Raw genomic sequence first — 27,640 nt, forward strand, 5'->3', positions numbered from 1 at the left:
TATGTGTATATATATATATATATATATATATATATATATATATATAATCTTGAGAAGGCTTTTGCACAAGTTAGATTGCATAATAATAAAGGTTCTCCTTATATATACATATATATGTATATACATGTGTGTATATATATATGTGTGTATATATATATGTATATATATGTGTATATACATGTGTGTATATATATATACATGTGTATATATACATATACAGTATATATATGTATACACATATATGTATATATATATATATGTGTGTGTGTATATATATATATATATATATATATATGTAATACAATATAGCCCCCATACTTTGTTTGAAATTTAAATTAATGCAATTTAAATATCGGTAACAATCATATTTGTGCTTCTTACATTTCTCAAACACTGTGATTGTGGTGTTGTAATCCAATTATTAACCACAGACAATGTTATTATTAAAGTGGACCACCTTTGTGCTGAGAAATAGTTGCTTGCTTTCATTGAGAGTGTATTATTGATTAGTCACAGCAGCAGTCCTTGTTCCACGCAAAAGCAAATGAACCTCTGTCCCCTCCCCACTGCATTGAGCAGAAATCCCAAAGAGGACAGCTCAAAAAACTCAAAACAGGACGTTTTGAGTCATTTGGGAAGAAGCGGCCCGTTTTAAAGCACACGAGGGCGCAATGCAGGTTTTAGCCACTAGGTGTCCGCTGAGTTCAAACTGTTGGTGACGCAACTCGCTTGGTAAAGAAGAGCAAGAGGCAAGCAGCTACGGCACCTTCGATCAAGGTAAGCGAACAAAGACTAACAAGGAAAAGACGGAATAGAAGGATCTCAAGTCGGCACGTTGAGCGCCTTTTTTATTTAGTCACTTGTCCCACGAAATGAATTGTGAACGTCCTCTGTCGTCTGGTGTACAATTTCAAAACAAACGACATCGAGCTGTTTCACCGGATAAGTAGCTAGCGTTTACTAGCTAACTTTCACTTAGCTATTTGCTTTGGAGAACTTCGAGCTGTCAAGGCAACGAAAATACAAACAAAGCATTTCCGACTTGGGCTTTCAAAATAAAATGTAGAAATACGAACGTCGACCAAATCATCCTTCCCTTTCAAGTGACGGTTTTATTTTGTAGTAATTATCGACTGCTAGTCACGCTTTCCTTCGCTAACTTGACGCAGCCAGGAACTTTTAATACAAAACTAGCTTGCTAACTGACGTTAGCAGGTTAAGGCGTTTGATTAAGACGTTATAGAATTACGGAAACTGCTCGAAGCTAAAAATGTTAACAATAGCTGAACTATTGGAGCGCTAAGTGTTGGCTTAAATTATGTTCTATTCATGATTCTTCACTCCTAAGAAACTTTTACTATGTGGTACGTTGCAACCGAAACTACCTACGTGTTGTTGACGCTGGCTCGTTCAGCTTTTGCTAAAAGATTATTTAAAACATTAAAACTACCTAAAACATCATTCATATTTTGTAAGTAGCCACCAACGCGCTATATTTTGTTCATTTTTTTTATTTTATGGAGCAGGACATCATGATATTTCGTTTAACTTGTGTACAAATGGAAATGAAACATTAAAGATAAGTTTCACATTGTCTTAAATCCGAGAAAGCTGGTGATGATCATTTTCTTTCAATCATATGAAACATAAGTTAAACAAATAATCGACTAATGTAGAAAATTGCCTAAATCGTTTTTTTTTCTTCCAATTATGCTGTTGAATAGCTTGCATTTTTAAACATTTACAGCAGAAATACCTGATTGGTTTAGTAATTCCAACAGTTTTAATGTAGCAAAGTAGTTTTTTCAGCAGATACTATTTCTATTCCTATACAATAGCTGTTACTGATTTACTACAATAGTTGCGCATTCCCGCCAACAAAATCTCATGTTAACTCTTTGCCAGTTCACTAGTGCAAAATGTATATAAAGTATAAAAAAGCGATATACAATATATTTTTTTTCCTGAAAGATTTTGTGTATTTTCTGAATCACATCTAGAAATACGAGCTAAACTTGCAACTTAACCTCATCTATCTCAGAAGAGTTACCTGCATCAGTGCTGGCACAAATCAGATCTTGTCATTATTTCTTCGTAATGGCATTGGTACAATGATGGCAACATTGCTCTGCTCGACCCGAAGAGCTATAACTGCTTTCCTTCCTCTTTCTGGACCAGCAGTCATGTCATTTGATAGTTGCAATTTCTTTTATTTTTTTATAGCTCAACTCAGTGTTGCAACATCTGACTTAAGCATAACAGCAAGGCACGTTTTAAGCAGTATATTTTTTGCCTTCTGCTTGTGCTTGCATCCCTCAGCCCTCTTTTATTCCAAACCAGTTCTTCCTCCTACTATCTTGTTTTGTTTTTTTCCTCAGCTATGCAGGTCTGAATGGACATATTTCCTATGAACTCTCTGCTCACTTGATGGATTTATCGTCTTTTTCAGGAAAAGCATGGCAATGACTGGCCAGAGCTCGTGCTCCTCCATGAGTAACCACACCAAGGAACGGGTCACCATGGCCAAAGTGACCCTGGAGAACTTCTACAGTAACCTCATCGCCCAGCATGAGGAGCGAGAGATGAGGTAACATCCACAAGTTTCAGCTTCACACACACACACACACACACACACACACACACACACACACACACACACACACACACACACATTTTTACTGGCTCCACACTGGTGTTTGATGATCATGAGGTTGTACTTCCAAGATTAAAGTTTCTGCCAATACCTTTGATTGACTGTAAAAGTGCAAAGAGATTGTTGCTTCTTTTTATAACTTGATGCACATTGAAATACATGTATTTTATTTTCTAATGTGTGTCATTGGGATGTGATGTGTGTCAGAAATAAATTAAGGTCAGCGGTGACAGAAGACTTGTATGCACTGATTTGGAACTTTTAGTTACTTGCTGACTATACCTGATGAACATGTGTCTCTGGTAACGTCTGTAATGGTCGGGAGCCCTTTTTTCTCAATAGTGTTTTTGCCCTCTTGCCAATATAACGGTCCTAACACTGCTTCATGGATATACAACAGTGGTAATTGTCATATTGTCTTTTCAGGCAGCAGAAACTGGAGAAAGTGATGGATCAAGAGGGCTTGGCTGACGAAGAGGTGAGCATCACCATGCTGTCTAAAGATGTCTCTTACATATGAAAAAGAGACATTTAGCTCTTTTTCTATTCTACACTTCCCAAGCATGGTGTCGGTTGGTCGATCTGATTGTCATCATCTATCACGTTGTTCCACCCATCTCATCCACTGTTTCTTTGAGAGAGTAGGGCACATAATGGGGCACAACTCTTTCTACCAGCATGTAGCCTGAGAACGTGGATTCTGAGCAGTAATATTTTTGCGCAGAAATTTCATTTGAACTGGGCGTGTAATTCATAACGTTTTTTTTTAAATTATTATTATTATTATTATTATTATTATTATTATTTCAAATTTCCAGAGTTACCGTCTGTAGTGAATCATAGTTATTGCCTTAAAAAATAGGCACTCGGAAAAATGCGAAGTAGCCAGTGTGCATCGCGCAAAATGGTGTATTTAAAAATGTTGTCTTGTTTTCTGCAGAAACGCATTCGTCGGTCTGAGCATGCGAGGAAAGAGACAGAGTTTCTGCGGTTAAAACGCACTCGACTCGGCTTGGAGGACTTTGAGTCCCTGAAGGTGATTGGCCGAGGAGCTTTCGGAGAGGTAAAAACTTTGGATTTACTAATTATTGGGACCATAAAAATCATAAAAATCGCAACGATTGCTGCAAGGGGGTGCATCCATATCAGCAGGGGAGCTGCTACTCTTGGTTAATAAGGAGGCTAGCTAGCTTCATGCTATTTCTTGTTATTGTTTTTTTCAGAACACTCCAAGCTGTCCAAAACTTACATCATTTGATTTAATGATACTTTTTAAAAAAAAAAAATTATATTTTTTTTATATTAGTCTTTATATCATGGGAGAAAAAAAAAATCTTATGAAATTGTCATGTTTTTACATGCGTCACATGATATAATCATGGCAGTGAGATGTCTTTTCATAATTGTGTTGAAGAGATTGTCTAGAATCTGCCAATATCTGAGCTATGTTTGTGGGAAACTGCATGACTTTTCCATTTGAAAAAAAATTGTTCTTAGTGCCTTAAGGAAACAAATATCGTTGTTTTATTCAGGTAAATCTTGCACATCTTCTGACCACAACTTTTGTGTCATTGCTACAAAAAACATTGCGATAGGCTATTTGCTAATAGTTCAGCTGTCAAGTAGGTCTGAAAAGAGGTTATTTAAAAAAAAATTTCATACAGAGTGGGATCGAATGTTCGCTCTTATGTTGGAGACAAAGCAGAAGTCTAGTGTGATTTCGTAACCGGATCAGTTGAAAACACTGTCGTACAGACAAACGTGTATCTGAAAGGGTAAATTCTGCTGTTCATTTTAATATGCGATACATCGTGGAGTGAGTGAGACTTCGGGTCTTATTCAACCACACTAGTTGCAAAATCAGTGAAGGATATTTTTCCGTTGTGTTTTGTCTTTATAACTTGATTATTCCAGTGTGAAAATGTGATAGTCACCATTACAAAGTTCTGCTCCTGATCCGTCTCATGATATGTGTTTTGTATTTATGCAGTAATTCAATTTAGCAATATTACACAAAAGTGTATTATCAGTTAAAAATCGATAAAATTGGTAATTTCCTGGAGGGCCCAAACATTTGCATCCTGTAATTAATGTGATACAAGGGTAGATCAGATCAAACACTTCCAGACTATGTAACAGTTTCTTTCCACGGGCGATAAGACTGTTAAACATATAACAAGCTTTGTGTCTTCTATTTATTGCTTTTTTACCCTGGTCATGAGATACGTCGTCCCGTTCCGCTGTATTTGTAGAGATATGTGTATGTCGGATTGACAGTTACATTAATCTTGAATCTTAAATCTTGAACTTGCTGTTAACCATCTGATCCTGTGGGATGAATTTGTGGTGTATGATCCTGCAAAAGATAAATAATTAAAAAAAAAAAAAAACACCATTATTACTTAGCAGCAAATTAGCTGTAACTCAAATAATTATTTGTCAAATATTTATAAATATTGGTAGTGATGTTCAGAATGTGTTTGGGAACAGGCCTGCCAAAGCATTTTGTGATTGACCTTTAGGGGGCGCCACAAATGTAAAAAGTTGATCTTGTTATTGGCTGCACCGATTTGTGCAAAATGCAATTCGCATGATCCAGTGTCGTGACTCAGTAAGTACATAACATTTGGGAGTGATAGATTAAAGTGTGAATGGAATATCCAGGAAATCTACATTTCACATTCCAAACTTTAAAAAAAAGTCGAAAATCAAATCACCCGTACAGCCTACTGAGTGACCATTTTTCAGCACATCTCCTTACTTCAGTCTGCAGCAATATGCTTGCTGTAATATGTAAAGTATACGCAACATTTTTTTACTTTGCCAAATGTTTGCTCAGCCCTCACCAAAATATAAAACAATACACCTAACTTCATCACAATGATGTGTGATTTTTTTAAAAAGAATTTTATCACCATCATTTTGACTTGTAAGACTTTTACATTTAAACAAGACTGATTTGTGCATGTGGACTTTGCCGATTCACCTGTACGCTCCATCTTACGACTTTGAGCTGGAATGACCTAGATTCACTAAACATGGTAAATGTCTAGACATGACCTGGCTAATGCACCCCAAGAAATACAATTACAATTGGCCAGATGGTGGCGCTATAATTAACAGTCAAACAGTCCAAAAACGTTAGAACTCTGTAATTGTCTTCAACCAGCTCTTTGCTGCTTATGGCTTCAGTTTTAGCCAAATGAGCTGCTTCTTTCTGTTGAGTGTAAAGAGGACTTGAACCCACAAATTGTCACTGTCTGGCGTAAAAAAGAAAAAAAAAAATTGTCCAACACCGATAAAACAAATCTTATGTTGTTGCTGGGGGCTCAGCTGTGAACATTTGGCTGCTTAACCCACGGTTTGGAAACTGATTACTCTCAAAGATTATAGCTTCGCACATTTCACGCCCAGCATGAGCACTCGGGGAACTTTTTGATCCACCCTCATACCTGAGTACATGGGCACTATTAACACCCTGAACTAATCAGTAAATATGGATTCATACATTTCTCACAATATATATATAGCTTGTGGTTCCTGTAAAAGTTTTTCTGTCATTTATAAGTTACAGGTTGGGTGTTCTGTGGGCTGAAACCCATAGTCGTGTTAGTTAAAACACCCCTATTTCTTTTTTCTTTTCTTTTCTGGGGGGGGGAGGGGGTTTAGAACAGATATTATTATATTTTAGTGCTTTTTCTTACCGATCAAGTCTTCGGTTCTTGTGTCTCCAGGTCCGCTTGGTGCAGAAGAAAGACACCGGTCACGTCTATGCCATGAAAATTCTCCGCAAAGCTGACATGCTGGAGAAAGAACAGGTAGAAATGAATGTGTGCACACACTGGAATGCTGCTTTTGTTTGTGTTGGACATCCTTGAACCCGTTTGTGTCCCTGTTTTTTTTTTTTTGGTCCGTAGGTCGGTCACATCCGTGCCGAGCGGGACATTCTGGTGGAGGCGGACAGCCTGTGGGTCGTTAAAATGTTCTACAGCTTCCAGGATAAGATGAACCTTTACCTCATCATGGAGTTTCTGCCTGGAGGTATGACTTCGCAATTCTAACAGCACGGTACCGTTAGGTTATTAATGTTAACGGTATTTTCCTCGCCCCTTATTTACTTAAAAAGGTCCAAGAATTATATAAGCAGAGGATCTAATTTGAGGAACTAAACTACCTTAAAGTAACAATTCCCATTCCGGTTAATATTTCCACCACATCTGATGAACTGAAAAGATTACGTATGATGGGATTAGCACATACTGAAATAACAACACTGAATTATGCCGTCATGTTTTGTATTACTTGTTGTTGCACTCTGATGTTGGAGTTTAATTTTTTACTCAATTAATGAATTAACTTGAAAGAAGGCATGACTAAATAGAAACATATCACTGTCTCCACAGCAGTGATCTGTTGAGTGCTTGATGATGTTTGAAAATAAGCACGTCGAGGGAATCATTTAACAAGTTTTACAACCCCGTTAGGACGGTGTGTAAGATGTAAAGAAAAAACAAATGTGATGATTTGGAAATCATGTAAACCTATATTTAATTGAAAGTGGACCAAATTGTTTTTGTTTTATTGTTTTATGAAAAATATGTACTCATTTTTAATATGATGCCAGCAACATGTTTCTAAAAAGTTTGGGACAGGGGCATGTTTACTACTGTGGTGCATCACATCATCAGCGAAATGTTGTCCCAATCTGGCCCAATCAACGATTTCAGCTGCTCAACAATTCTGGGCTTTTGTTTGTCATATTTTTCATGTCACGATGCGCCCAATGTTTTCAATCAGCTACAGGTCTGGACTGCAGGCGGGCCAGTTTAGCACCGGAACTCTTTTTTTCTTCTTCTATGGAGCCATGCTGTTCATGCAGAATGCAGTTTGGCATTATTTTGCTGAAATAAGCAAAGCCTTCCTTGAAAAAGAAGTTGTGTGAATATCAATATATGTTGCTCCAAAATCTGTACATATCACTCGGCATTAATCGTTCCTTCGCAGATGTGCAAGCTGCTCGTGACATGTGCACTGATGCATCCCTATACCGTCACAGATACTGGCTTTTGAACTGTGCCAAAACAAGCTGGGTGCACCCGTCATCTTTTGCACAGAGGACACAGAAACATTATTCTTAGATTGTTTCATGCAGTCTTTCACAGAATGTTGAACCTCGTCTCCATCTTCACTGCTGAGAGACTCGGCCTCTATGGTATACTAACATGTTTTATTCCCAATCATGTTACTATCTGTTACCAGTTAACTTAATTAGTTGAGGTGTTTTTTTATTTTAGCATTACACAAATTTTCCAGTACTTTGTTGACCCGGTCCCGACTCTTTTTTAAACTTTTGTCTGGCATCAAATAAAGTTTTTTTTAAAAAGCACCTATTTTTTTTTTTTTTTTTTTCATAAAACTACAATTTCTCTGTTTCAGCAGTAGATATGCTGTCTTTGGTCTATTTCCAGTTGAATATGGGTTTACATGAATTGCAAATCATCGCATTTTTATTTGAATTCGCATTTTACACAGTGTACCAACTTTTAAAGGAAGACGGGGTTGTATTTTTTTCTTTCACACTTTATCATTCACTTTCTTGCGTGCTCATGTTTCTAGCTTGGCAGCAGCAAAAGTGTAACTTTGTTTCAATACTTAATTAACTCTGAGAAATATCTGTCCTTGTGATGCCTAATCAATAACAATACTACAGGACTTTCTTTTTATATGAATGAAATGGTACAGATGTTGAAACAGCTGCAGGTCTGTGTCTTTATCAGTGATGGTCAGAATAGAAATCTTCATCCCCACGTTGGAGATATTTTTTCATCCATCTCAGCCCAGCTAGTGAACAGTGGTCTCTTGCTTTGTGCTGCAGGGGACATGATGACTCTTCTGATGAAGAAGGACACTCTGACAGAAGAGGCCACTCAGTTCTACATTGCAGAAACGGTGCTGGCCATCGACTCAATCCACCAACTGGGCTTCATCCACCGAGACATCAAACCAGACAACCTGCTGCTGGACTCCAGGGTGAGTCCTAGCAAATCTCTTTTTCTATCAAGTGTCCATATTTTTTGTTATTTTAATTTTTTTTTTTTTTTTTAAAGTCATGATAGATTGGCTTTTCAGCTTTGGGTTTCGTCTTGAAGCAGTGTAGTTCGATTTTTTTTTTTTATATATTTTTTTTTTTAAATGATTGCAGCATGTCACCATCATTGCATTGGAGTTGCCTACGTGCTCTATTTTATGAATGAAGTATTTAAACCATTCTAAAAAAAAATGTAGTGCCGGTTCCACCAGACTTCAGCTGGCATTTTTTGGTCTTTTTTCATGTGCTCCTACTTTATAGTGAGGACGGGTACCCGAAGGATCTAATGGTCAGTTACATGAATACCAGTAGTAGGTGGGAAAATTGTCACCTTCCAAGTCCTACGCTACACTGCTCCTGCATAATAACATACATTGAACTTCTATGTGTTTTAATTTGCACTGTGTCTATTTGATGTACCAAGCTGGTCTTAACCTGAATATGGGCTCATGTTGTATAAAAATCACTTGTTTCAGTTTCAGTAGTTGTGACAAGTGTTGTTTTTTTAAAAAATTTTTGGTTTCCAGGGTCACGTAAAGCTGTCTGACTTTGGTCTATGCACGGGGCTGAAGAGGGCTCATCGTACCGAGTTCTACAAAAACCTGAACCACAGCCTGCCCAGTGACCTTAGTAAGCAAAGTCAGGCAACCCTTTTTATTTATCTCAACCATATTTTGCATGCAATCTCATTCCACACACATTTGCTCATGTTTGACGATTTTAACGTCAATGTTGTGACAGATATGTATGTAAGGGTGTGGGTTTGGTTTGGTCAAATAGACCACCTGAAGTGAAATCCAGTATTTCCCCCTTTTGATTGGCCCTTAAACACGTCTAAGTCAAAACCTATTATATGTCTGGACCCTCTGTGAAACTAGTAGGGAGGGGTCCCGAATTTAGAATATTTGAATAGTCGTTTTAATCTCCAAAAATTGATAAATACATGCGACTTTTGTTCTTCCTTATATCAGAAGGTGGCGGTAATGCACCTAAAAGGGTGCGAATATTCAAATAAATAAGCGAGTTTCTGTCCTAGCTGAGTTCAACCCCTGCCATGCTCTCACACTGAGGGAGATCGTCCTCTCATTAGTCGATCGTGTCAAGAGCAATGTTTTCCTGTACAGATTTATAAATAATTAGATAAATAAACAAACAATGCTGAAATGGGTCGCCCAAGTATATTTAGCGACCCATTTATCTCATCAGAATACCCAGGGGGGCCGGCCTAAATAAAGTCTACGTATGGACAACACTACTACTTGACTAAGCAGCAGTTTTTAGGTATTCTATGTCTGATAATAGCCTACGTGTTTATTTTTTTTGTCGAGGCACAGCTTGTAATACCGAGTTGTCTTTTGTCTGCACAGCTTTTCAAAACATGAACTCCAAGAGGAAAGCAGAGACCTGGAAGAGGAACAGGCGGCAGCTGGTAGGTTCCGATCCGATGCACCTTGACAGCATTTGGGTTGCATGGCGCGAGATCTTGACCTTTTTAATCTTCAATTGTGAAAGTAAAGTTTTTAATTATTTTTGAATCAACTTTACCCTAAATTGAGATTAAATTGTCAAACAAGCAGAAGCACTTTGCACATTTGGCTCTCATTTGTTTAGTAGGCAGCTTAATGTTCAGAACCTGTTCTCACTATGGCTATGTTCAGGCTGCAGGCAAATCAGTTTTTTTTTTTCTTTAGTACAGACTGTCCACACTGGTATTTGCAAGTGAACAGATCAGAAAAGATTAGTGTGTCCAGACGTCACCAACCTATCTGCATGGGTTGGCGCGGTAACGCCGTAAGTGCAGCTACGGAAGCTGTTGGCACAGAAGTGTCAGACGGTTCATTTCGGCTTCTTTGGACTGTTGTTATCGTCGTCCTCAACACCAAAAATCAACACTGGTCGCGCTCTGCTGGCGGAAGTACTGACTCTTTCTCTCTGAATATGACATTTTCACTGTGTCGCGTTGCAAGAAATCCTATCTGAGCCAGCAGAGCTCCCAGACTTAAAACGCATTTGTAGAAATCCGATTGGAATCGCATTTTAAACCAACCCCTAAATTTGGTTTGGATCCGGATTGCAAAAATCACTTATCATGTTTTTTTTTTTTTTTGCTGTTCAGACTTTCAAAAAAAATCTATCTGGATATGACAAAAATCTGATTTGGGCTGGCGGTCTGAACACGGCCTCATGAAAGTCATGCACTACCTGCCTGGTCCAAATTCTGGCAATCTTGAATCAAAGGTTTTTGCTTATTAAAAACAATAGATTAATACAAATTAAGTTAAAGTTAAGTTGATTTGGAGGCCTTTAAAGATTTTGAGCTATTGCTTAACACTCTTCTGTACTCTTGACTTCTGTAACTGTTTTTTGTTGCTACAATGTAGCTGATAAAAATGTACCTCATTCACATTATACTTTAAAAAAAAAAATGTATTGCAACAAATATATATATATATTATATATATATTATTATATACATATATATATATACCCCTAAGACTGTCTACCTAGGGGAAACACTGCATCTAATACGTTTTTTTGTCTTCCCGTTGACTTCTTCCCTCCCCAATAGGCTTTCTCCACAGTGGGAACCCCAGACTACATCGCTCCAGAGGTCTTCATGCAGAACGGATACAACAAGCTCTGCGATTGGTGGAGTCTGGGCGTCATCATGTACGAGATGCTGATAGGTAATGACCGAAAGAGACAAGATGGAACAATATCCATCGAATTTACCTTCAGGGATCTGAGACCCAGTCGGTGGTGTAAATGATAATGCTTGTGTTTTTTGTTGTTGTTGTTGCTGTTGGCAGGTTACCCACCGTTCTGCTCCGAGACGCCTCAAGAGACGTACAGAAAAGTGATGAACTGGCGAGAGACTCTTACCTTTCCTCCAGAAGTGCCTATATCCGAGAAGGCCAAAGACCTCATCCTCAGGCAGGAACACGCATCCCCATTCACCTTCATCACTCTCACTTATATAATGATACATATATTTGTAAATGCATGATATTAAGGGAACGTATTGTGTGCAGGTTCTGCTGTGAGGAAGAGCATCGGATCGGCGCTGTCGGTGTGGAGGACATCAAATCGAACCCTTTCTTCGAGGGCGTAGACTACGACCATATCAGGTGCGGACGCTTATTTACATGTTCTTGTCAAAGACGGAGTATTACAGCGATCTTTTTGATCTTAGATGATTCATATTTTTGCCCTTTTTTCCACAGACTGTAACAGTGTCTGTGTCAAGTCTTTCTGAAGTGAAAAAAAAATACTCTCTTCCTTCTGAAGAATAATGAAATTAAATCCAGTTTTCTCACATATACTTGTATGCCTCAGGTATATCAGAAAGTTTATGTTAAATATGGAATCAATCACGATGGAGTCAGATGACTTTTGTCCGTTTCCAATTATTTCTGAGAAAATTATTGTTTTTTTATTTATTTAGTGGAAGGGGTACCAACAAATGTATCCGTGATTGTAACTGACTGTGCTCAGCTCAGACAAACTTTCCCTGATGTGTTCTTCAGAGAGAGACCCGCTGCCATTCCCATAAATATCAAAAGCATCGACGACACCTCAAACTTTGATGAATTCCCTGATTCGGATATCCTCACGCCAACAGGTACGCCGCCCCCTTTCTGTCCGACACCTTTTCATATCGTGCGCCTCCGTTGTGATATCTGAAATGATTAAAATAACCTTTCTTCCCTTTGTTTTTGTTTTTTTGTTTTTTCGTTTCTAGCCACCCAAGTGTCCAATCAGACTGAAGCCGATCTGAAGAACAAGGACTGGGTCTTCATCAACTACACCTACAAACGCTTTGAAGGCCTGACCGCTCGGGGAGCTATACCATCCTACATGAAGTCAGGAAAGAGATGAACACCTTTTGACTGGCTTTTAACCAACACCCCACCCTCCACCCCCCTTGAAACGTAAAGGGGTCGTCCAACCTCTCCCCCCTGCTTTGTGAGGAGCTTCAGCCCTTAAAGGAGAGCGCTGACTCTGCTCTGTTACCTGAATAATGAGAAGTTCTTGTCACACAGGACTCTGCAAGTAATAAAAGGAAGCTCATTTTCATGCATTGCTTTCCATTTGAACTTTTCCATTTCACCACAGAAACTGCTGCCTTCATTTCTGCAAGTCTTCCCTTTTTTTGGGGGGGGGGGGTGCTCTTCCTTAGGATACCTCTACTCGAGGACTGAATTGGGATTAAAAGTGATTCTCCAATTGTTTTTTTTTTTTTTTTTTTTTTTGCACCAATTGGATGTCTTCACTCCTGATACCAGCATCATTTCACATTCCCTCTCTGTAAACCAGCACTAGTTTGTTGGACTTGCCAAGGGCTCTTCTCCTGCCAAACTAGGACATTCATTTCTTTTTCTTTCTTTTTTTTTTTTCTTAATTTATCAACTCAAACATTGCATCGAATCGTCACTTGAAGTGAACGATGGGCTCTTCAGGAAATCTGTCCAAATGTTTCTCGTAGTTTTTCCGATAAAAAGCTCCCTCGAGGTTTTTACTAAAGCGCTGCTGGCTTCGTAGGGTGACCCAACCAAAGACTGTGAGCTGAATGATGTCTGTCCTTGATCTCCTTTTCAGGTCACTTTTTTATAACTTAGAGTTGTTCTTATAAAGATATGAGATTTGCTTGTGCAAAAGCGTGAGTATATGAGAGGAATGCGTTTTGTGGAACAAACACCAGGGTCGAGTTCCTTTTTCTTTCTTTTTTTTCAATGGGCCCTTTAAATTGAAATACCTTGTGATGTGGATGAAACCTTAGCAGAGTCTGGCCTCCAGCTTATGAGACTGGGCTCGGGGGGTTTGGTTTTCACAAGGGATTATCGAGGCATCATTTTAAAACTTCAGTCACTATTCCCCCACTGTTGTCTACATTTGACTATTTTATTGTAGGGTCTTTTTATTTTTTATTTTTTATGATCAATCAGTTATTTGGTAAACCAAGATGACATCCTCAAATGTCTTTGCTTGTCCAAACAAGAGTCTAAAAGTAAAAAATATTAGAGGAGTTTTTCAAGAAAAATCTTTTAACCAACAAATGTCTTTCATTTTCTTAAAAAAATGACGTGATAACATAATTGGATTATTAAAATAGTTGACTATTCTGTTGATTGATTGTCGACTCAGCTGTACAAATGTCGACATTTGACAGTCTTTAATGTTTGGCTGCAACTAAAGGTTATTTTTATTATTGATTGATATTTAAAAGATTTTGAGGAATGAAAATATCCTAATTTTTTTTGTTTTTTGGTGGTTGTCACTATTTTTGTGGCAAAAAAAATTCAGAGTGGCTGTTAAAAGCTGGCTGACCAACTGCACCTATTTACTCATTTTACAGAATGGATCATTACTGCAGTAAAGCAGAAACTCAATGCAGCTCGTGAGTCCAAGAATTCTACTCATTGGCTTTCCTTGACACACTGTTTGGTTTTGGCGTTGTGCGGATTAGCTTGTTCAGGTGTCGTGGAACAAGAATAGAAAACTGTCCAGTGTGTTTATTGAACCATCCATACAAACAGAAGAAATGGAAACCATAAATACTATGCATAATGGTTTCATATACAGTTCATAAACATTTGGCTTTAAATTGTGTGGAAATGAAGCACAGTTAACACTCTGCCACCCAGGTCTGTTTCCTTTTTATAATCACCACTTCCAGTAGTGCATTCACAACACACTGGTTTTTGTTTAGTTGAACGTATGAGAAGTTACATTATTTGTTTGAAATATATTTTGACGTGTAATAGTATGGGTGGTTGGTTCCTGAGACCAGACTGTTTAAAACTGCTGGAGAGAATCTTTTAGCATTGCTTTGTCAGGTTGTCACTCTTGAATGTGTGTAATTTTTTTTTGAAAGAGACACTCGGCATCTTAAATATGAACTCCACAGTGGAAACAATATCCGGTGTGGATATACTTTGTACATTTAGAAGCACAGGGGCTGAGCATTTTTGAGTGAACACAATATCCAAAATGCTGTAATTTAAAATGAATGTAAATGGCGTTTCATGGAGTTATGGAAAAGAAATGTGTGCTTGCCATAGTAGTTTTAAAATGCTGTTTGTGTGAATGAAAGCTAGATCATATCTTGTTGGGGTTTTTTTTGGGCCTGACACATGAGATATGCTGTAACTATGAAAGCCTATTTCTGTCAGAAACAACAAAAAGAGAAAGGAGAGAGGGAGAACTCCTCAGTTAAAAATCACGAACCAAGTAAAGTATTACTTGATGTTCATGATTTGTCGATGGGACTTGCCTTTATGATTTTCGAGTCATAACTTTGCTTTTGTAGGTCACGGTTCAAAGAAATGTTTTGTACAATTATTAGAATTGTGACTTTTTTAATCGCAAAATAAGTTAAAAAGTTCAGATTTTCATGAGAACGTTGACTCTGATTTTGGATTTATGTGGCCATTTTTACTTAGAAAATGTCGTTATCTGCATGTGACTTAGAATTTTGAGTATTTGTTTTTCTTCAATTATGATACAGATTTGAAAAAAAAAATGTGACAAAGATGCATATTTTTTTATATAGAAAAAAACTAACAAACAAAAGAATTCAAATCTTTAAAAGCGTCAACGATGTCTGATGATGGCACGGTGTTAGGGAAAAGAGTTGGGACCTCATAATTGGAACTTTTGTTTTGTCATCGCTAACATTTAATCTCCTTTTTCTCTTTCTAGCAGGGATGGTTTTCCATATCTAATGGTTAAGTCTGAATTTTTCTTTTTTTTGGTCTGTAATATAGTTTATGCAGGTAGTGTGTAGATGAACCTTAACACATTGTACCACATTTTAGAAATGTGTGCAGTCAAGCTTTTTTTTTTTCTTCTGGCAAGGGTCTATATTTTTTTAAACAAATTGTTTGGTGTCTAACATCTACATTGCTTTAACGAAGCAGCAGACAAGTCATCTGAAAGCAATGGAGCACATGTGAGTGACTTGTTTTATCGATGATGCCACGTGTGTGTGTGTGTGTGCGTGTGTGTGTGTGCGTGTGTGTGCGCGCGCGCTCGGGCAGGTGTGTACGCAGTGTTTGTGTCATATACTGCATGTGGTCTAAAGACAGAAGTGAGGGGTTTCGGGAAAGGTGGGTGTACATTATTTAAACCACTGTTCTCTTTGTAGCGTGTGGCTCTTGTATTGGTTTTTTTTTGTTTTTTTTGCTATTTGACAATGAATTACTCTGCACTTACTATATCATGTCGTAACTCGCAGTATTTGAATGTGTTCATCAGGTTGAGACGCAAGGGTGATCGGCCTGAATCACATAACAATGTTTTTTTCCCCAAACATCATCTATCACCAGTTGAGCCCAAAACCAATGTTGGACTCAAATTTGTAACTTAAAAAAAAAAAAAAAAAAATGTATTGCTCTCCTCTACCTATCGGATCAATGTGCATCGCTCTAGTAACGGCGCCAAGGCGTCGGACAAGGTGAAGACCTCAAGGACTCATTCATGAACCAGTGACCAAAAACTATAAGCAGTACCTAGTCGAGTCAATAGCTGTAATATCACTTAGCATGAAGTTTAACTCTATTCAGTCCCTCCAGGATTTTGTGGTGTTTTTTTGTGATTGTTGCGATCAAAAATGCTTGATTTTTGCAGGGAATTTTCTCAAAAATTGCGATGTAATTTCTGGAATTATTTTTTGCCGTAAAATTGCAGGAATTGGAAAAAGTTGCAAGTTCAGAAAAAAATATGCCGATTTTTTTTTTTTAAACACTACCTGAAAAAGGAATAACTATGTAATCACTTCCTGTGATAATAATCATGCTCCACATCACAAATATCTTAGTTCTAATCTTTTTTTAATTTATATATTGAACATAGAGAGCCGTGGGGCTAAAAGTTACAAAAATATATCATAAAAGTGACGTTTATTTCCAGAACACAAGGTCTGTAACTAATGTAGGAACAAAGACTACATAAGCTGTCAAAATAAGAGCTTTAGATGCTGTTTAATTAATGTTAATTCAACACAGGCCTCCCTGTATACACAAAAACAAAGTGTAGTCTCTTACAACCTGAAGTGTGTTTAAATGTTCTGCACCATACAGTAATATGTAATCACTTCCATTAAAAGAAACATTTCAGTAGAAAATTATTGTGAAGGCCACATTTTCCGCAAATCCCATCTCTTTCGGTTTTTCCGCTTGTTCCGGTTTCCTCCGGTGCACGGAGATTGTTTTGGTAAGGAGATGAAAGGAGGAGAGCTGTACTTATTGTAAATGCGGAGTTATTTGTGTTAATAAAGCGAGTTTTGTCTGAAGAGACTTACTTTATTCCGTTAATACTTCCAGCACAGCTTCTGCTGACGAAAGTTTTTGTGGAAAAATTGCGGGAATTAAAAAAAGGCGTTTGCTTAAATTTGTGTTGCGATCGCAAGATTGCGATTTCCCGGAGGGGCTGAATATTGTCTTGGTTTGAGGTTATGGGAACATTTTTCCTGTACAGCAGTTAGTTGGGATCCTCATACTTTTGGGATTTGGTTTTTGGTTGTAGAGCTTCTAAACGAAAAAATTCCACCACACTGAAGAACTTTTGATGGAAGTTGTTACAACAATTAGTGTTGAGTGCTGCTGTGAGTTTTTTTTACTGCCCAGTTTATATTCATATTTTAGGACTTCTCAGATTTATTGTCTAGTTTAAAACATTTATTTAAAAAATAATTGAAGGCAATATGTAAGTTATTTACACTGATGAAGTAATGGAAATAGTTACATTACTTGAATATATACATTTTTTAACAGGTTAACTAGTAATCTAACCTATTACTGTGTCGCAACACAATAATACTTATACTTTAGTTTTTTGCAGTTTATCTGTGTTGTCCTGAAAGAGGTCTCAGTAAACCTTTGTCTAAGTGAAGAATGAACTTTAATGTATAGTAACTAAGCAGCAACTCACCCTGATGTTACCAGTTAGTTAGTGAACTGCTGTTGTGAAGCCTCGAGGTCTGCGTTTCATTTTGGAGCTGGAAATGACCATATTTGGATGAGTTTAGGAGGCGCATGCAGTGGATCTGACTCAATTTGACTGGGAATCGGCACAGGATGCCCCATCCACCTGTAATAGACACCTGACCGCAACCAGACCTGCTAATCAAACTGAACACGTATATGAACATATATACCATCATATATACCATATATACAATATATACATATATACCATCTTTGAGACCAAATATCTAATTAATAATGGAATTATTTTCAGATTGAACGATGGAACACTAATAAGAGGGAAGTGATTTAGCATTGACTTGTGAAGAAATTGAATGACTTGGTATTTCATGAGAGATGTTCAGTTGGGAGTCTATGGAGCCAGATGCTTTTAGGAAACAACTCCTATTGGCTTCATTTTTAAGACTCTGAAAATCGGAGTCACTTGTTGCTTTTGGCAGCTCAGTTTGTGGATGGTCCCTTCCGGCGTCGGTTAATGCAGTAGCAGTCTCAGCCTCACTCTGCTGCATTTTTTTTTTTTTTTTTTGCCTTATACATTGTCTAAAATACTGTTTGGTGAATATATCTGAATCGGCCTCAACACTGTACAACCCCATGTCCCCAAAAATGTGGGACACTAAAATGTAAATACAAACTAAATATGATGATTTACAAATATCACATTTCAAAACTGAGAAAAAAATATGCTCATTTTGAATTTGATGGCAGCAACACGTTTCAAAAAAGTTGGGATGGGTGTGGGAGCCACAGGAATGTTTGTCATAATGGACAGTGGACACCCCTCCCCCCTTATATTTTCTCATCTGTTATATTTGCACTATTTTTATTGTGTTGGTTTATTATTTTCTCAATTCAGTAGCAACTAATATTCTGGTAGGTTAATTTATGATTACAATGAGTGAGGCTCACAGGCACTTGGGGCAGCTTAGAGATGCTTTTGGGCAAGGCAGGGGGCCGTGTCAGTTTATAAAGCGAGGTTGAGCTGATGTGCTTTGTGTTTCTGTATTTCCAGTGAAGGAATGTTCAAAACTTATGCACGCCTGAAGTCCCTTGTGTCCAAGTCTGCCACAGGGGCAACAAAAGACTGGAAAAGTTGCAATGTTAATAAAAAAAAAACATCTGGTGGACATCTCGCAACAAATTAAATGAATCGGTAACTGGTCAGTGACATGATTGGGTTTAAAGAGAGCATCACAGAGAGGCAGGCACTCTGCAATTAGCATATTGCCACGCCCCCGGTTTTCCATATAAGGACACACCGGTTTGTCTGGAGCTTCATGACGGAAGCGGTGAAGTGAAGAGAGTGAAGAGAAGTTGACAGAGACGCCACCAAAAAATAAAAATTCCACAACAGCGGAAAATTTAAACAATAGATGTCTGAGGTAGAAGAAAAAGGAACACTTTTCAAGAGTGTTTCATCATGAGTAATTTATGGTTAAGAAATGACGCGTGGGCTGCTATTACTGAGGCTGCTGTGTCCCTTGAAGTGTACACTGGGGCTAAGGTTAAAAAAAAAAAATGGTTCAACATTTAAGTTGATGCAAAGAAACGCATGTCACAAACCGGCTCAACGCTAAATGAATGTAACGCATGGATGGGTGAGAAATGTGTACGCAAGTGTTGGAAGGTGAAAGCTAAAAGTCAACTGAACCAAACCCAGGAGATGCGGCGCCTCGGAGAGAGAGACACAATGGAACGAGGATGGTATTTGTAGCACCGGTAGAGGCCTACACAGGTGCCACCGCATCACCTTAACGACCCTCCCTGACTGCAAGCTCAAGCAGGAAGAGCCTGCAAACAGAAAGGAGGGATCATAACACAGACCAAAAAAAAAAAAAAAGATGAAGGAAACGGGTGGAGGACGAGGATCACCTGATTTGACGGACCAGGACGAGACAGCGGCAGCAGTCATTGGACAAACTTCCATAAACAGAATATGTCCTAGAAATGAGGGTGAAAGTGATGACATCCAGCAAGAACTGTCACCCAAAGGTAATTTATTTCAGAATCAATATGCTATTTGCAATTATCTGTGAATGTGTGAATCATTTTAATTAAGACAATAACTGATGAGGATTAAAGGGCGTAAATTTCACAGACGATTGAATACATTTGGTCAACGCATTAGTACATTTACGGTTTTAAAAATTGTCGTTTATTAAATCTTTTTTTTTTTTTTTTAAGGAATGCAGTTTTAATATGCCGAGGGGTGTTAACATGTTCTAAGACAGTCAGGCAGCCAATGTCCCTACAGACGTTCCTGTAGTCCGTGGTGGATTTCCCTGCGACTCCGATAGCACATTCCAGTCTGTACATTCAAAGCGGCCCCTCGGAGACTCGCTGCCCTCTGCTGTCCACTTCCTGAATGGGCGGGGCGGTAGCACACTGACCTCAGTAACACGAGGTTTGTAGCACGGCTGAAGAATGACAAAAAATGTTGATCTGATCTTAAAAATGATGTCGTCATATCATCGTTTAACTTTTACGTCTTACCGTCTCCTGTGAATACAACAACAGTTGCAGCATTTGAACCACAAACTAAAGTATATTCTACATGAATTCATTATGACCAGTCCACTGTTTGTGTCGTCGCTGCTCCGTTTTGCAAACCTGCACCGATGGCCAGACGACCCTTCAGCTGCTGAACTCATTTTTAGGTTTGTCCTGTTGACAACTTAAATTAAATGGCAATTAAAAATTTGATGAGCATAGTTAAGCACTTTCAAGATGATGATCTGTAGGTTAAAAAAAGAAAAAAAGAAATCCCACATCAGATGTTCTTTTCCATCACCTGCCCCTAGTGGACAGACGATCACCTATAGTGCAGGTCAAAAGGACAGCAAAACCTGCTGTCGAATGACAATTTTGTAAATGTTGATATTCAAACTATTAAAGGATACTCCAACACAAAACAGACAAATCATTAAGGTATTTTCAACCATTTTTATTAGCATCTGTTAAAGTTTTATTTGTATTAAGAATATTGCCTGTATATTTAATATTTACATGATTCAACAGGTACAATTAAAAAAATGTAATTTTCAATCAAAAACATGAACATTAACATTCAATTCATCAAAAAATAATTAAAGAACAACAAAAAGTATGTTTGCGCAAAGTTCAGTGTGACTGCTGGAACACATCATTTATGTCTTCTCATCATTGAGGTGTGTGTGTGTGGGGGTGTGTGTGTGTGGGGTGTGTGTGTGTGTGTGTGGGGGGGGGGGGGGGGGGGGGGGGCTCAGTAGTTCTAGCTAGAGTTCCTCAGGAACACCAGTCTGTGGGGCTGGAACTTCTCCCGACACAGAGGGCACTCTGCCTGTTACGATGACACACAAACATGTTGCAATATAAAATCAGGTGCACTCTGGATTACTTGTTGTTTTCCATGACGTTGATTTGAACAACATATGTTGTTTTGTTTTTCAACAGGATTATTATTTTTTTTTTTGGCACCAAACATTTAGAAAATGCTCATTTTTAGCAGTCTGGGGTTGAGGTTCGTCCATTGATAACTGAACATGAGGCTTTTATTGCACTTTATTTCTGTTGTGATCAACCCAAGTAACGGTGTATTCCCCCTCTTTCTACGAGGCATCAAAGATTCAGCCTACAAAAGATGTTGCATGTCTAACCTAGAATCTAGAATCGACGGTAGGCTATATCAACAACAATTATTCTGTTGTCACTGCAATTCAAGCAGGTGGCGTTTCCAGATTATGTTTATATCTGGTTTCTGAGGGCCCAAGGATCACCACCCATCTGATATTGGTTTTCAGCCTTGTCCCATGCATAGAGATTTCTCCAGATTTCTATGACTCTTTTTATATTATATACCCTAGATGATGAAACCTCCAAATTCTTTGCAATTTAACATTGATTATTCGTAAACCTTTGACACACAGTCTTTCACAGAGTGGCGAACCTCTCTCCATCTTCACTGGAGACTCTGCCTCCATGAAATTATCTTTTTATACACAATCATGTTACTGATCTTTTACCAATTAACCTAATTAGTTGTTAGATTTTCCACCAGGTGTTATTTTTTGTACCGTTACACAACTTTTCCAGTCTTTTGGTGCCTTTGTCCCAACTTTTTTTGAGACATGTTGCTGGCATCAAATTTAAAATGAGCACATATTTTTCATAAAACAATACAACTTCTCAGTTTCAACCTTTGATAAGTTATCTTTCGTCTATATCTGGTATATATGGTGACGGCGGATTAACACATTTGAAGCGTCACTCATCCATAGTTTAAGGCCATAGACTATAAAAGGCATATATCAAAAGATTTGTCTTGAGATTTTATGAACTGATATCACATTATTCAAGTAAAGATCGATTTGAATCGGATGTTGTTGTTTTTTTAAACCCACCCCTGATACATGGCAGTTTTAGAGATGCTGAAACTGACAGTTGAGTGAAAACATCCCAGTGTAACTTGGTGCTCATCACGACATAAGCCTGACCTTGGTGTTGCACCACTCTGTGATGCACTCCCAGCAGAAGAGGTGTCCACAGGGGGTGGAGGTGGAGTGTCTCCTCTCCTCCAGGCAGAGGATGCAGCGAGCAGCTCTGGGGCTGGAGCTCTGTGTGTGCTGAGGACTGGAGACACAGACACGGAGATCAGAGAGGAAACCTCGATCAACTACTATCAAGCAGAATCCAAGAGTTTCTTTCGGGTTAACCTGCTCAGTGCTGGCAAAGCCAAATAAAAGATCAGAATTTCAGTTCAAGAACTGTTCAAGTGCGAGGAGAGAATTAAATTTCGAATGGCTTTTTGGATACACTATTTTAAATAATGATAAAAACCCTGCCGTGAGACGAAGACCGCACGGAGAACGGCCTCTGATTGGACAAGCCTACATATCTCCAGAGCAGCGTTCGCCGGTATCGCCGTTGTACGGGACGTACCTGATGCTCCTGTTGACCTTCCACTCCTGCTGGGCGCTCTGTCTCTGTCTGACGGCGTTGAGCTGCAGACACACGGTGATGAGCAGCTGCAGGAGGGACACCAACCCCAGCATCTTGTAGCTGCTCCTGATGACACCGTCATGGCTGCTCAGCCCGACCACACGCAGCTGCAGACACACACGCACGCACACATTCACACACACAGGGCATTAGTATGTGCCCATGCAATATATCCTACAGGGATTCAGGGGTTCACACTACAGTACACTACTTCTATATTAGATTAAGAGTCCGACACAACTGTTATCTCTCAGGATGACAAGCGATCGAACTGCTACATAGGAAGATAATTTTGTTCTTTTAACTGCATTTTGATGTGTGTACATGAGGGGATTTGGAAACACAAATTCTGGGAGATCATTTGAAAATGTAGAGAATGTTTAAAAATATGAACGGTGTTCGAGGCTTTTTTCGACGTGCTGGTGTTACCACATAAACAGCCGGGGCATTCGTACACTCAGCTGTAAGTTGGTTATGTCCCGTTCACTGAGACTTGGTCGGTCTAATCCAACAGTTGTGCAGTAAATGTTCCATTTAAAATGTGTGTTAAAGCTGTTTTAGAGCTGTAGATTCAAACTATATGCTCATTTTGGAGCCACACCTCGCATTTTAATGAAGTGTGGCTAATATTTAGTGTTTAGGATACTGTGCTGGTCACTGGGTGTCAATTCTCTTCAGGACAGAGTAACTCATTACTGTGTATTTCACACATGGACCATGCCTGTGAAGCAATTGATAAACTAATTAACTACCTTCTAACTAGGACATAATTCACAAAATGATGTGCATATCCTGCATACATGCTCCAAGTGTTTGATTTTGTGATTGAAGGGTGAGACTGAACATTACAAAAACCATTATCACTAAAAGTAACTTAGATTTGATACAAAAGCTGCTGCTTCATAAAAAAATAAAAGAAATCCCCCAGTGGCTGATGTAATTCTGCACTAAAGTGTCACAAATAATTCCAAACAATCAAACAGACATATTTTACAATCATACCATTTCACATGTTGTAGGAGTTATTTCTGTTATTGTTGGCATGTTGTATTATTTTGTTAGTGTGGGGTTTTTGTGTATGTGTGTGTATATATATATATATATATATATTCACACAGTCAGTGCATCTGCTTTAAGATCAATTTCTTAAAAAAAATAAATAAATTAAGGTTTCAAGGCACAACACACCCGATAAAAGTAATCCCCTGGTCAAATTACATATTTTGCAAACGCACCCCTTGGATCTAACAAATTGAAACAAAATGTACCTCTCTTCAAATTCTTCTCATGAACTTCAACAGAGAAAATTAAACAGTAATTGTGGCACGTGCAAACACATTGCCGAGTCAATAACTTCCCCTTTGGCAAATATAACAGCTTTTGCTCAGTTTTTGTATTCAATTAAGAGTTTGTCCTTGATTGATGAATTTTCCATTTCATACTTATTGATGATCACTTCCTCCGGTTCTGAGATATTTTAGGGGCATTCTTTAGCATGTTTAGGAGCTCCCTGCTTCATTGGTGTTCAGGTCCAGGTGGCCGCAGGACTTTTGTTTCAAAAGGTAAGACAGCAGATGCTGCAGAAGTTCAAAACACCACAGTCCTCTACAATGAAGTTTTAAAAAAAACACCTGAATCATAGAGTTTAACGACACACATGTCCATTTAAGTTCATTCCACACCGCGGTGACTCGTTATCTCACGTCATGTCTGTTGGTTTAACGACACGCACAGTTGCTGGGTTTTTTTGTGCTGTCAGAGAGGCACATTTTAGAATCACGTATCAAACATTCTGCTGGTGCTTCAATGAAGGATTTCTTGGTTGATATTTCATTTTTATGGCACAGTTCTCAATATTGATCATCGGTCTCCGAGATGACCAATACTTGGTATTGGTATCATTGTGCTTTAGGTCATCAGACGGCTTTCTGGTCCTCGTCTCTTTTCACTTTTACTTTCTCGACTGCCTGTGGAACATCTGCATCCAGAATTTGGTGATATTTAGTGCAATCCATTCTTTTTCTCGACCTGTGCAATGTTTCCTGAGTCTATGGCTGCCAAACCATCCCAAAGCAGAATATTTCCAGCCCCTTGCGGAGCAATTGGCAAGTTATCCTGTTCATCGATCACTCCTTCTTTTTTTTTTCCTAAAGACACACTTTGACCTACCTTACAGTGGTCATGAGTCCTTTAAGTCCTAAAGAATTAGTTAAACTCTGCTAGTTGAAGAAGGTTGCCCAAATTTTGATCGTTGCACAATTACTGATCATTAGTTTCTTTCGTTAGGACTCAACTTTAAAAGTCCGCAAATACATGCTTTGCCCAAGGTTGCCCGACTTTTTTTTTTTTTTTTTTTTTTTTTTTAACATATATTACTGTTCTCTCTGAAATATGTAAACCATTTAAAAATCACTTACATAGCTGATACCAGCCGCTCTCTTGGACATGTGATAGAAAGCGCCGTTGATGTAAAATAGAGCCACGTGCAGTCGCCGTAAGAGGGCCAGACCATGCTGGATGACAAACACGGCCGGCAAGCACGCTCTCCTCTGGGGCTCCGACAGCAGACCCACCGCCCACCGCACCCACGTCCTCAACGTGGCCTCCAGGCTCCACAGCCCGGAAACCGTCGGTCGCCGGACAGCACCGCTGCGGCTCTCTCGCCCGCCCTCCAGTTCGTTCTCCAGGCACACAAGGACCTTGTCCAGGAAATAAGGCAAGAAGGCATGACTGAGCACGAAGAGGCCTCGTCTGGCTGGAGAAGGGACTTGACGTTTTGTGGGATCCACTTGGACAATGTTGGCATACTCCTCACCCAGAGTTTGATAACCTAAGAAGGGGAAGGAATCAAATAAAAAAGTAGGCCAATTAGTAACATTAAGTAAATTTTTCATCTTTGATTGGACAGTAACTACCTGACAACGTTGTTAAAGCATGGTATGCAAGATCTGACAGCAGCTCTATCTCTCTCCTCCAGTGTAGCCATCTTTTGGATCCTGCAGAGAGAAAAACAAAACGGTGATGCTAATACTCGGAGCCACAGTTTTGCCCTGAGCTCTTATTTTGTTTATGACAACCAGCAACTGACGCCGACTAGGTGCTGCTGATTAATTAATGATTGTGTGCCTGAAGGATACTGGATGTTTTCTAAAAAAAAGTGATCAAAAACAAAACATGAGTTTTGCAATTTGTCGAGACCTGGAAAAGTAGATGACAACAGCAGTTCGCTTTAGAGATAGCCCCCCCCCCCCCCCCCCCCCACACACACCTGTCTCTCTAATACTTGTGAGGACGCTCATAGACATAATTCATTCCCTAGCCCCGAACCTTAACCAAATTCTAATCTTAACCCTAAAACTAAGTCTTAACCCTCAAATTGCACTTTAAAGTTGTGAGGACCAGCCTAAATGTTCACACACACACACACACACACACACACACACACACACACACACATATATATATATCCTGACAGTCACTGAGACCATCTACCGCTTTTCGAAATGTCTCTAGAATCCTCAAAAAAATAACCTCTGACCATGTGGATGAGAAACGTTTTTCCACAGAATCATAAAAGAAATACTTTAGCTCATTTTCAATTTGCATCTCTGTTTCCACACCAAAACAACATTGGCAGCTCACCGGCCACATCAATAGAAACAGCTGTTCCATTTAAGTACACGTGACGTAAGCCAGCTATTACAATTTTAAAACCACTCACCAGCGAGTGTCTGAAAAGCTTCGTTGGCGTTGTTTCTCAGGGTGCTGCGGTAGTACTCGTCCTTCTGACTGGACCTGATCAGCTGAGACTGATTTGCCGCAGCGAGGGGCATTGTGCGCTAAGATCAGACAGCACATGCGCATATTAATAAACCAAGTTAACCGTTCATAGCGAAGACATTAATGTTTAGCTGCTAAATGCTCACTATAGCAAACATTCAAAATGCCACTGGGCTTTAAAAAAAAAAAAAAAAAAAAAAAGCACGACGATCATAACAAGGAAACCTATCTGCTATCGTGCATTCGTAGTGTAACTCTCAAATCCTGCATCGTGCAATCAAATTATGTGTCATTAGTTGTTGCAGCTTCATGCAGCACAGTCATGAAAACAAACGGGAAACTGCTTCCACTTCCCTGATTTTACTGTCGTACGACGAAACAACGTGGAAGGTGCATGCCGCCACCTACTGTACGGGAGTGTGTAACGTCATGACTTTATGCAGAAGATATTTCCGTAAATTATTATTCTACTAAATATCTGAAGTAAAGCGCTGTGTAATGTGTTTTTTTTTGTCCCCTACCTCCAGCCTTTTGGTGTTTATTTTTCGTTCACAAATGCACTATTACTCTGCTTTTCACTCTTTCCCTTTTCACCCTTGCATTCTAACTTGCATTCTAATAATATGGTAGCTGAAAAACACAGATTCTGTAAGTCATTATAATGGAAAAAATTCTCAAAATATTGACTTACTATCTTAAAATAATGAGAAACTTTCTCAAAATAATTACTTTATCTCAAGATATTAACTTAGTGTCTCAAAGTAATGCCTTTATCTCAAAATAATGAGACACTTTCTCAAAATGATGAGAAACTCTCAAAATAGTTACTTAGTGTCTCAAAATAATGACAATCTCAAAATGATGAGAAACTCTCAAAATAGTTACTTAGTGTCTCAAAATAATGACTTTATCTCAAAATGATGAGAAACTCTCAAAATAGTTACTTGGTGTCACAAAATAATGACTTTATCTCAAAATAATGAGAAACTTTCTCTAAATGTTTACTAAGTGTCTCAAAATAATGACTTTATCTCAAAATGATGAGAAACTCTCAAAATAGTTACTTAGTGTCTCAAAATAATGACTTTATCTCAAAATAATGAGAAACTTTCTCAAAATATTGACTTAGTAATTTAGAATAATGACTCACTATCT

The 27,640-nt window shown here is 38.6% G+C and overlaps 2 protein-coding genes across 3 annotated transcripts; one reads left to right on the plus strand and one right to left on the minus strand.

The window, feature by feature from the left end:
• The first annotated feature begins 719 nt into the window (after positions 1 to 719).
• stk38a (serine/threonine kinase 38a) lies at positions 720 to 17,036 on the plus strand. Of its 2 annotated transcripts, none has more exons than XM_069169174.1 (14): positions 720 to 777; positions 2,450 to 2,587; positions 3,080 to 3,131; positions 3,594 to 3,716; positions 6,388 to 6,471; positions 6,571 to 6,694; positions 8,529 to 8,683; positions 9,269 to 9,380; positions 10,109 to 10,170; positions 11,311 to 11,428; positions 11,552 to 11,675; positions 11,774 to 11,869; positions 12,269 to 12,363; positions 12,484 to 17,036. In XM_069169174.1, exons 2-14 carry the CDS (start codon positions 2,457 to 2,459, stop codon positions 12,618 to 12,620), a joined length of 1,413 nt encoding a protein of 470 aa, XP_069025275.1. In that variant the 5' UTR covers positions 720 to 777; positions 2,450 to 2,456; the 3' UTR covers positions 12,621 to 17,036. The 2 variants fall into 2 exon arrangements, with proteins under 2 accessions (XP_069025275.1, XP_069025276.1); XM_069169175.1 differs by having other exon boundaries at positions 9,269 to 9,371.
• A 3,923-nt stretch (positions 17,037 to 20,959) lies between these two features.
• Positions 20,960 to 26,829, minus strand: pex10 (peroxisomal biogenesis factor 10). The gene is made up of 6 exons (XM_069169212.1): positions 26,427 to 26,829; positions 25,621 to 25,701; positions 25,123 to 25,535; positions 22,646 to 22,812; positions 22,201 to 22,336; positions 20,960 to 21,047 (listed from the first exon to the last, which is right to left on the minus strand). Exons 1-6 carry the CDS (start codon positions 26,536 to 26,538, stop codon positions 20,979 to 20,981), a joined length of 978 nt encoding a protein of 325 aa, XP_069025313.1. The 5' UTR covers positions 26,539 to 26,829; the 3' UTR covers positions 20,960 to 20,978.
• Between the last annotated feature and the right edge of the window lie 811 nt (positions 26,830 to 27,640).

This window comes from Embiotoca jacksoni, unplaced genomic scaffold, assembly GCF_022577435.1.
Source record: "Embiotoca jacksoni isolate LCO1_2020_lvr unplaced genomic scaffold, fEmbJac1.0.p SCAF_43, whole genome shotgun sequence".
NCBI classification, from domain to species: Eukaryota; Metazoa; Chordata; class Actinopteri; family Embiotocidae; genus Embiotoca; species Embiotoca jacksoni.

What these genes read in the sequence shown, in the direction of transcription:
- pex10 (XM_069169212.1), bottom strand. Translation starts at nt 26,538, where the DNA reads ATGCCCCTCGCTGCGGCAAATCAGTCTCAGCTGATCAGGTCCAGTCAG. An exon ending in AGCTTTTCAGACACTCGCTG is followed by an intron (nt 25,702 to 26,426) that starts GTGAGTGGTTTT and finishes TTCTCTCTGCAG; the next exon opens with GATCCAAAAGATGGCTACAC. An exon ending in CAGAGTGGTGCAACACCAAG is followed by an intron (nt 21,048 to 22,200) that starts GTCAGGCTTATG and finishes TCATCGTAACAG; the next exon opens with GCAGAGTGCCCTCTGTGTCG.
- stk38a (XM_069169174.1), top strand. Translation starts at nt 2,457, where the DNA reads ATGGCAATGACTGGCCAGAGCTCGTGCTCCTCCATGAGTAACCACACC. An exon ending in GCCGAGGAGCTTTCGGAGAG is followed by an intron (nt 3,717 to 6,387) that starts GTAAAAACTTTG and finishes TTGTGTCTCCAG; the next exon opens with GTCCGCTTGGTGCAGAAGAA. An exon ending in CATGTACGAGATGCTGATAG is followed by an intron (nt 11,429 to 11,551) that starts GTAATGACCGAA and finishes TGCTGTTGGCAG; the next exon opens with GTTACCCACCGTTCTGCTCC.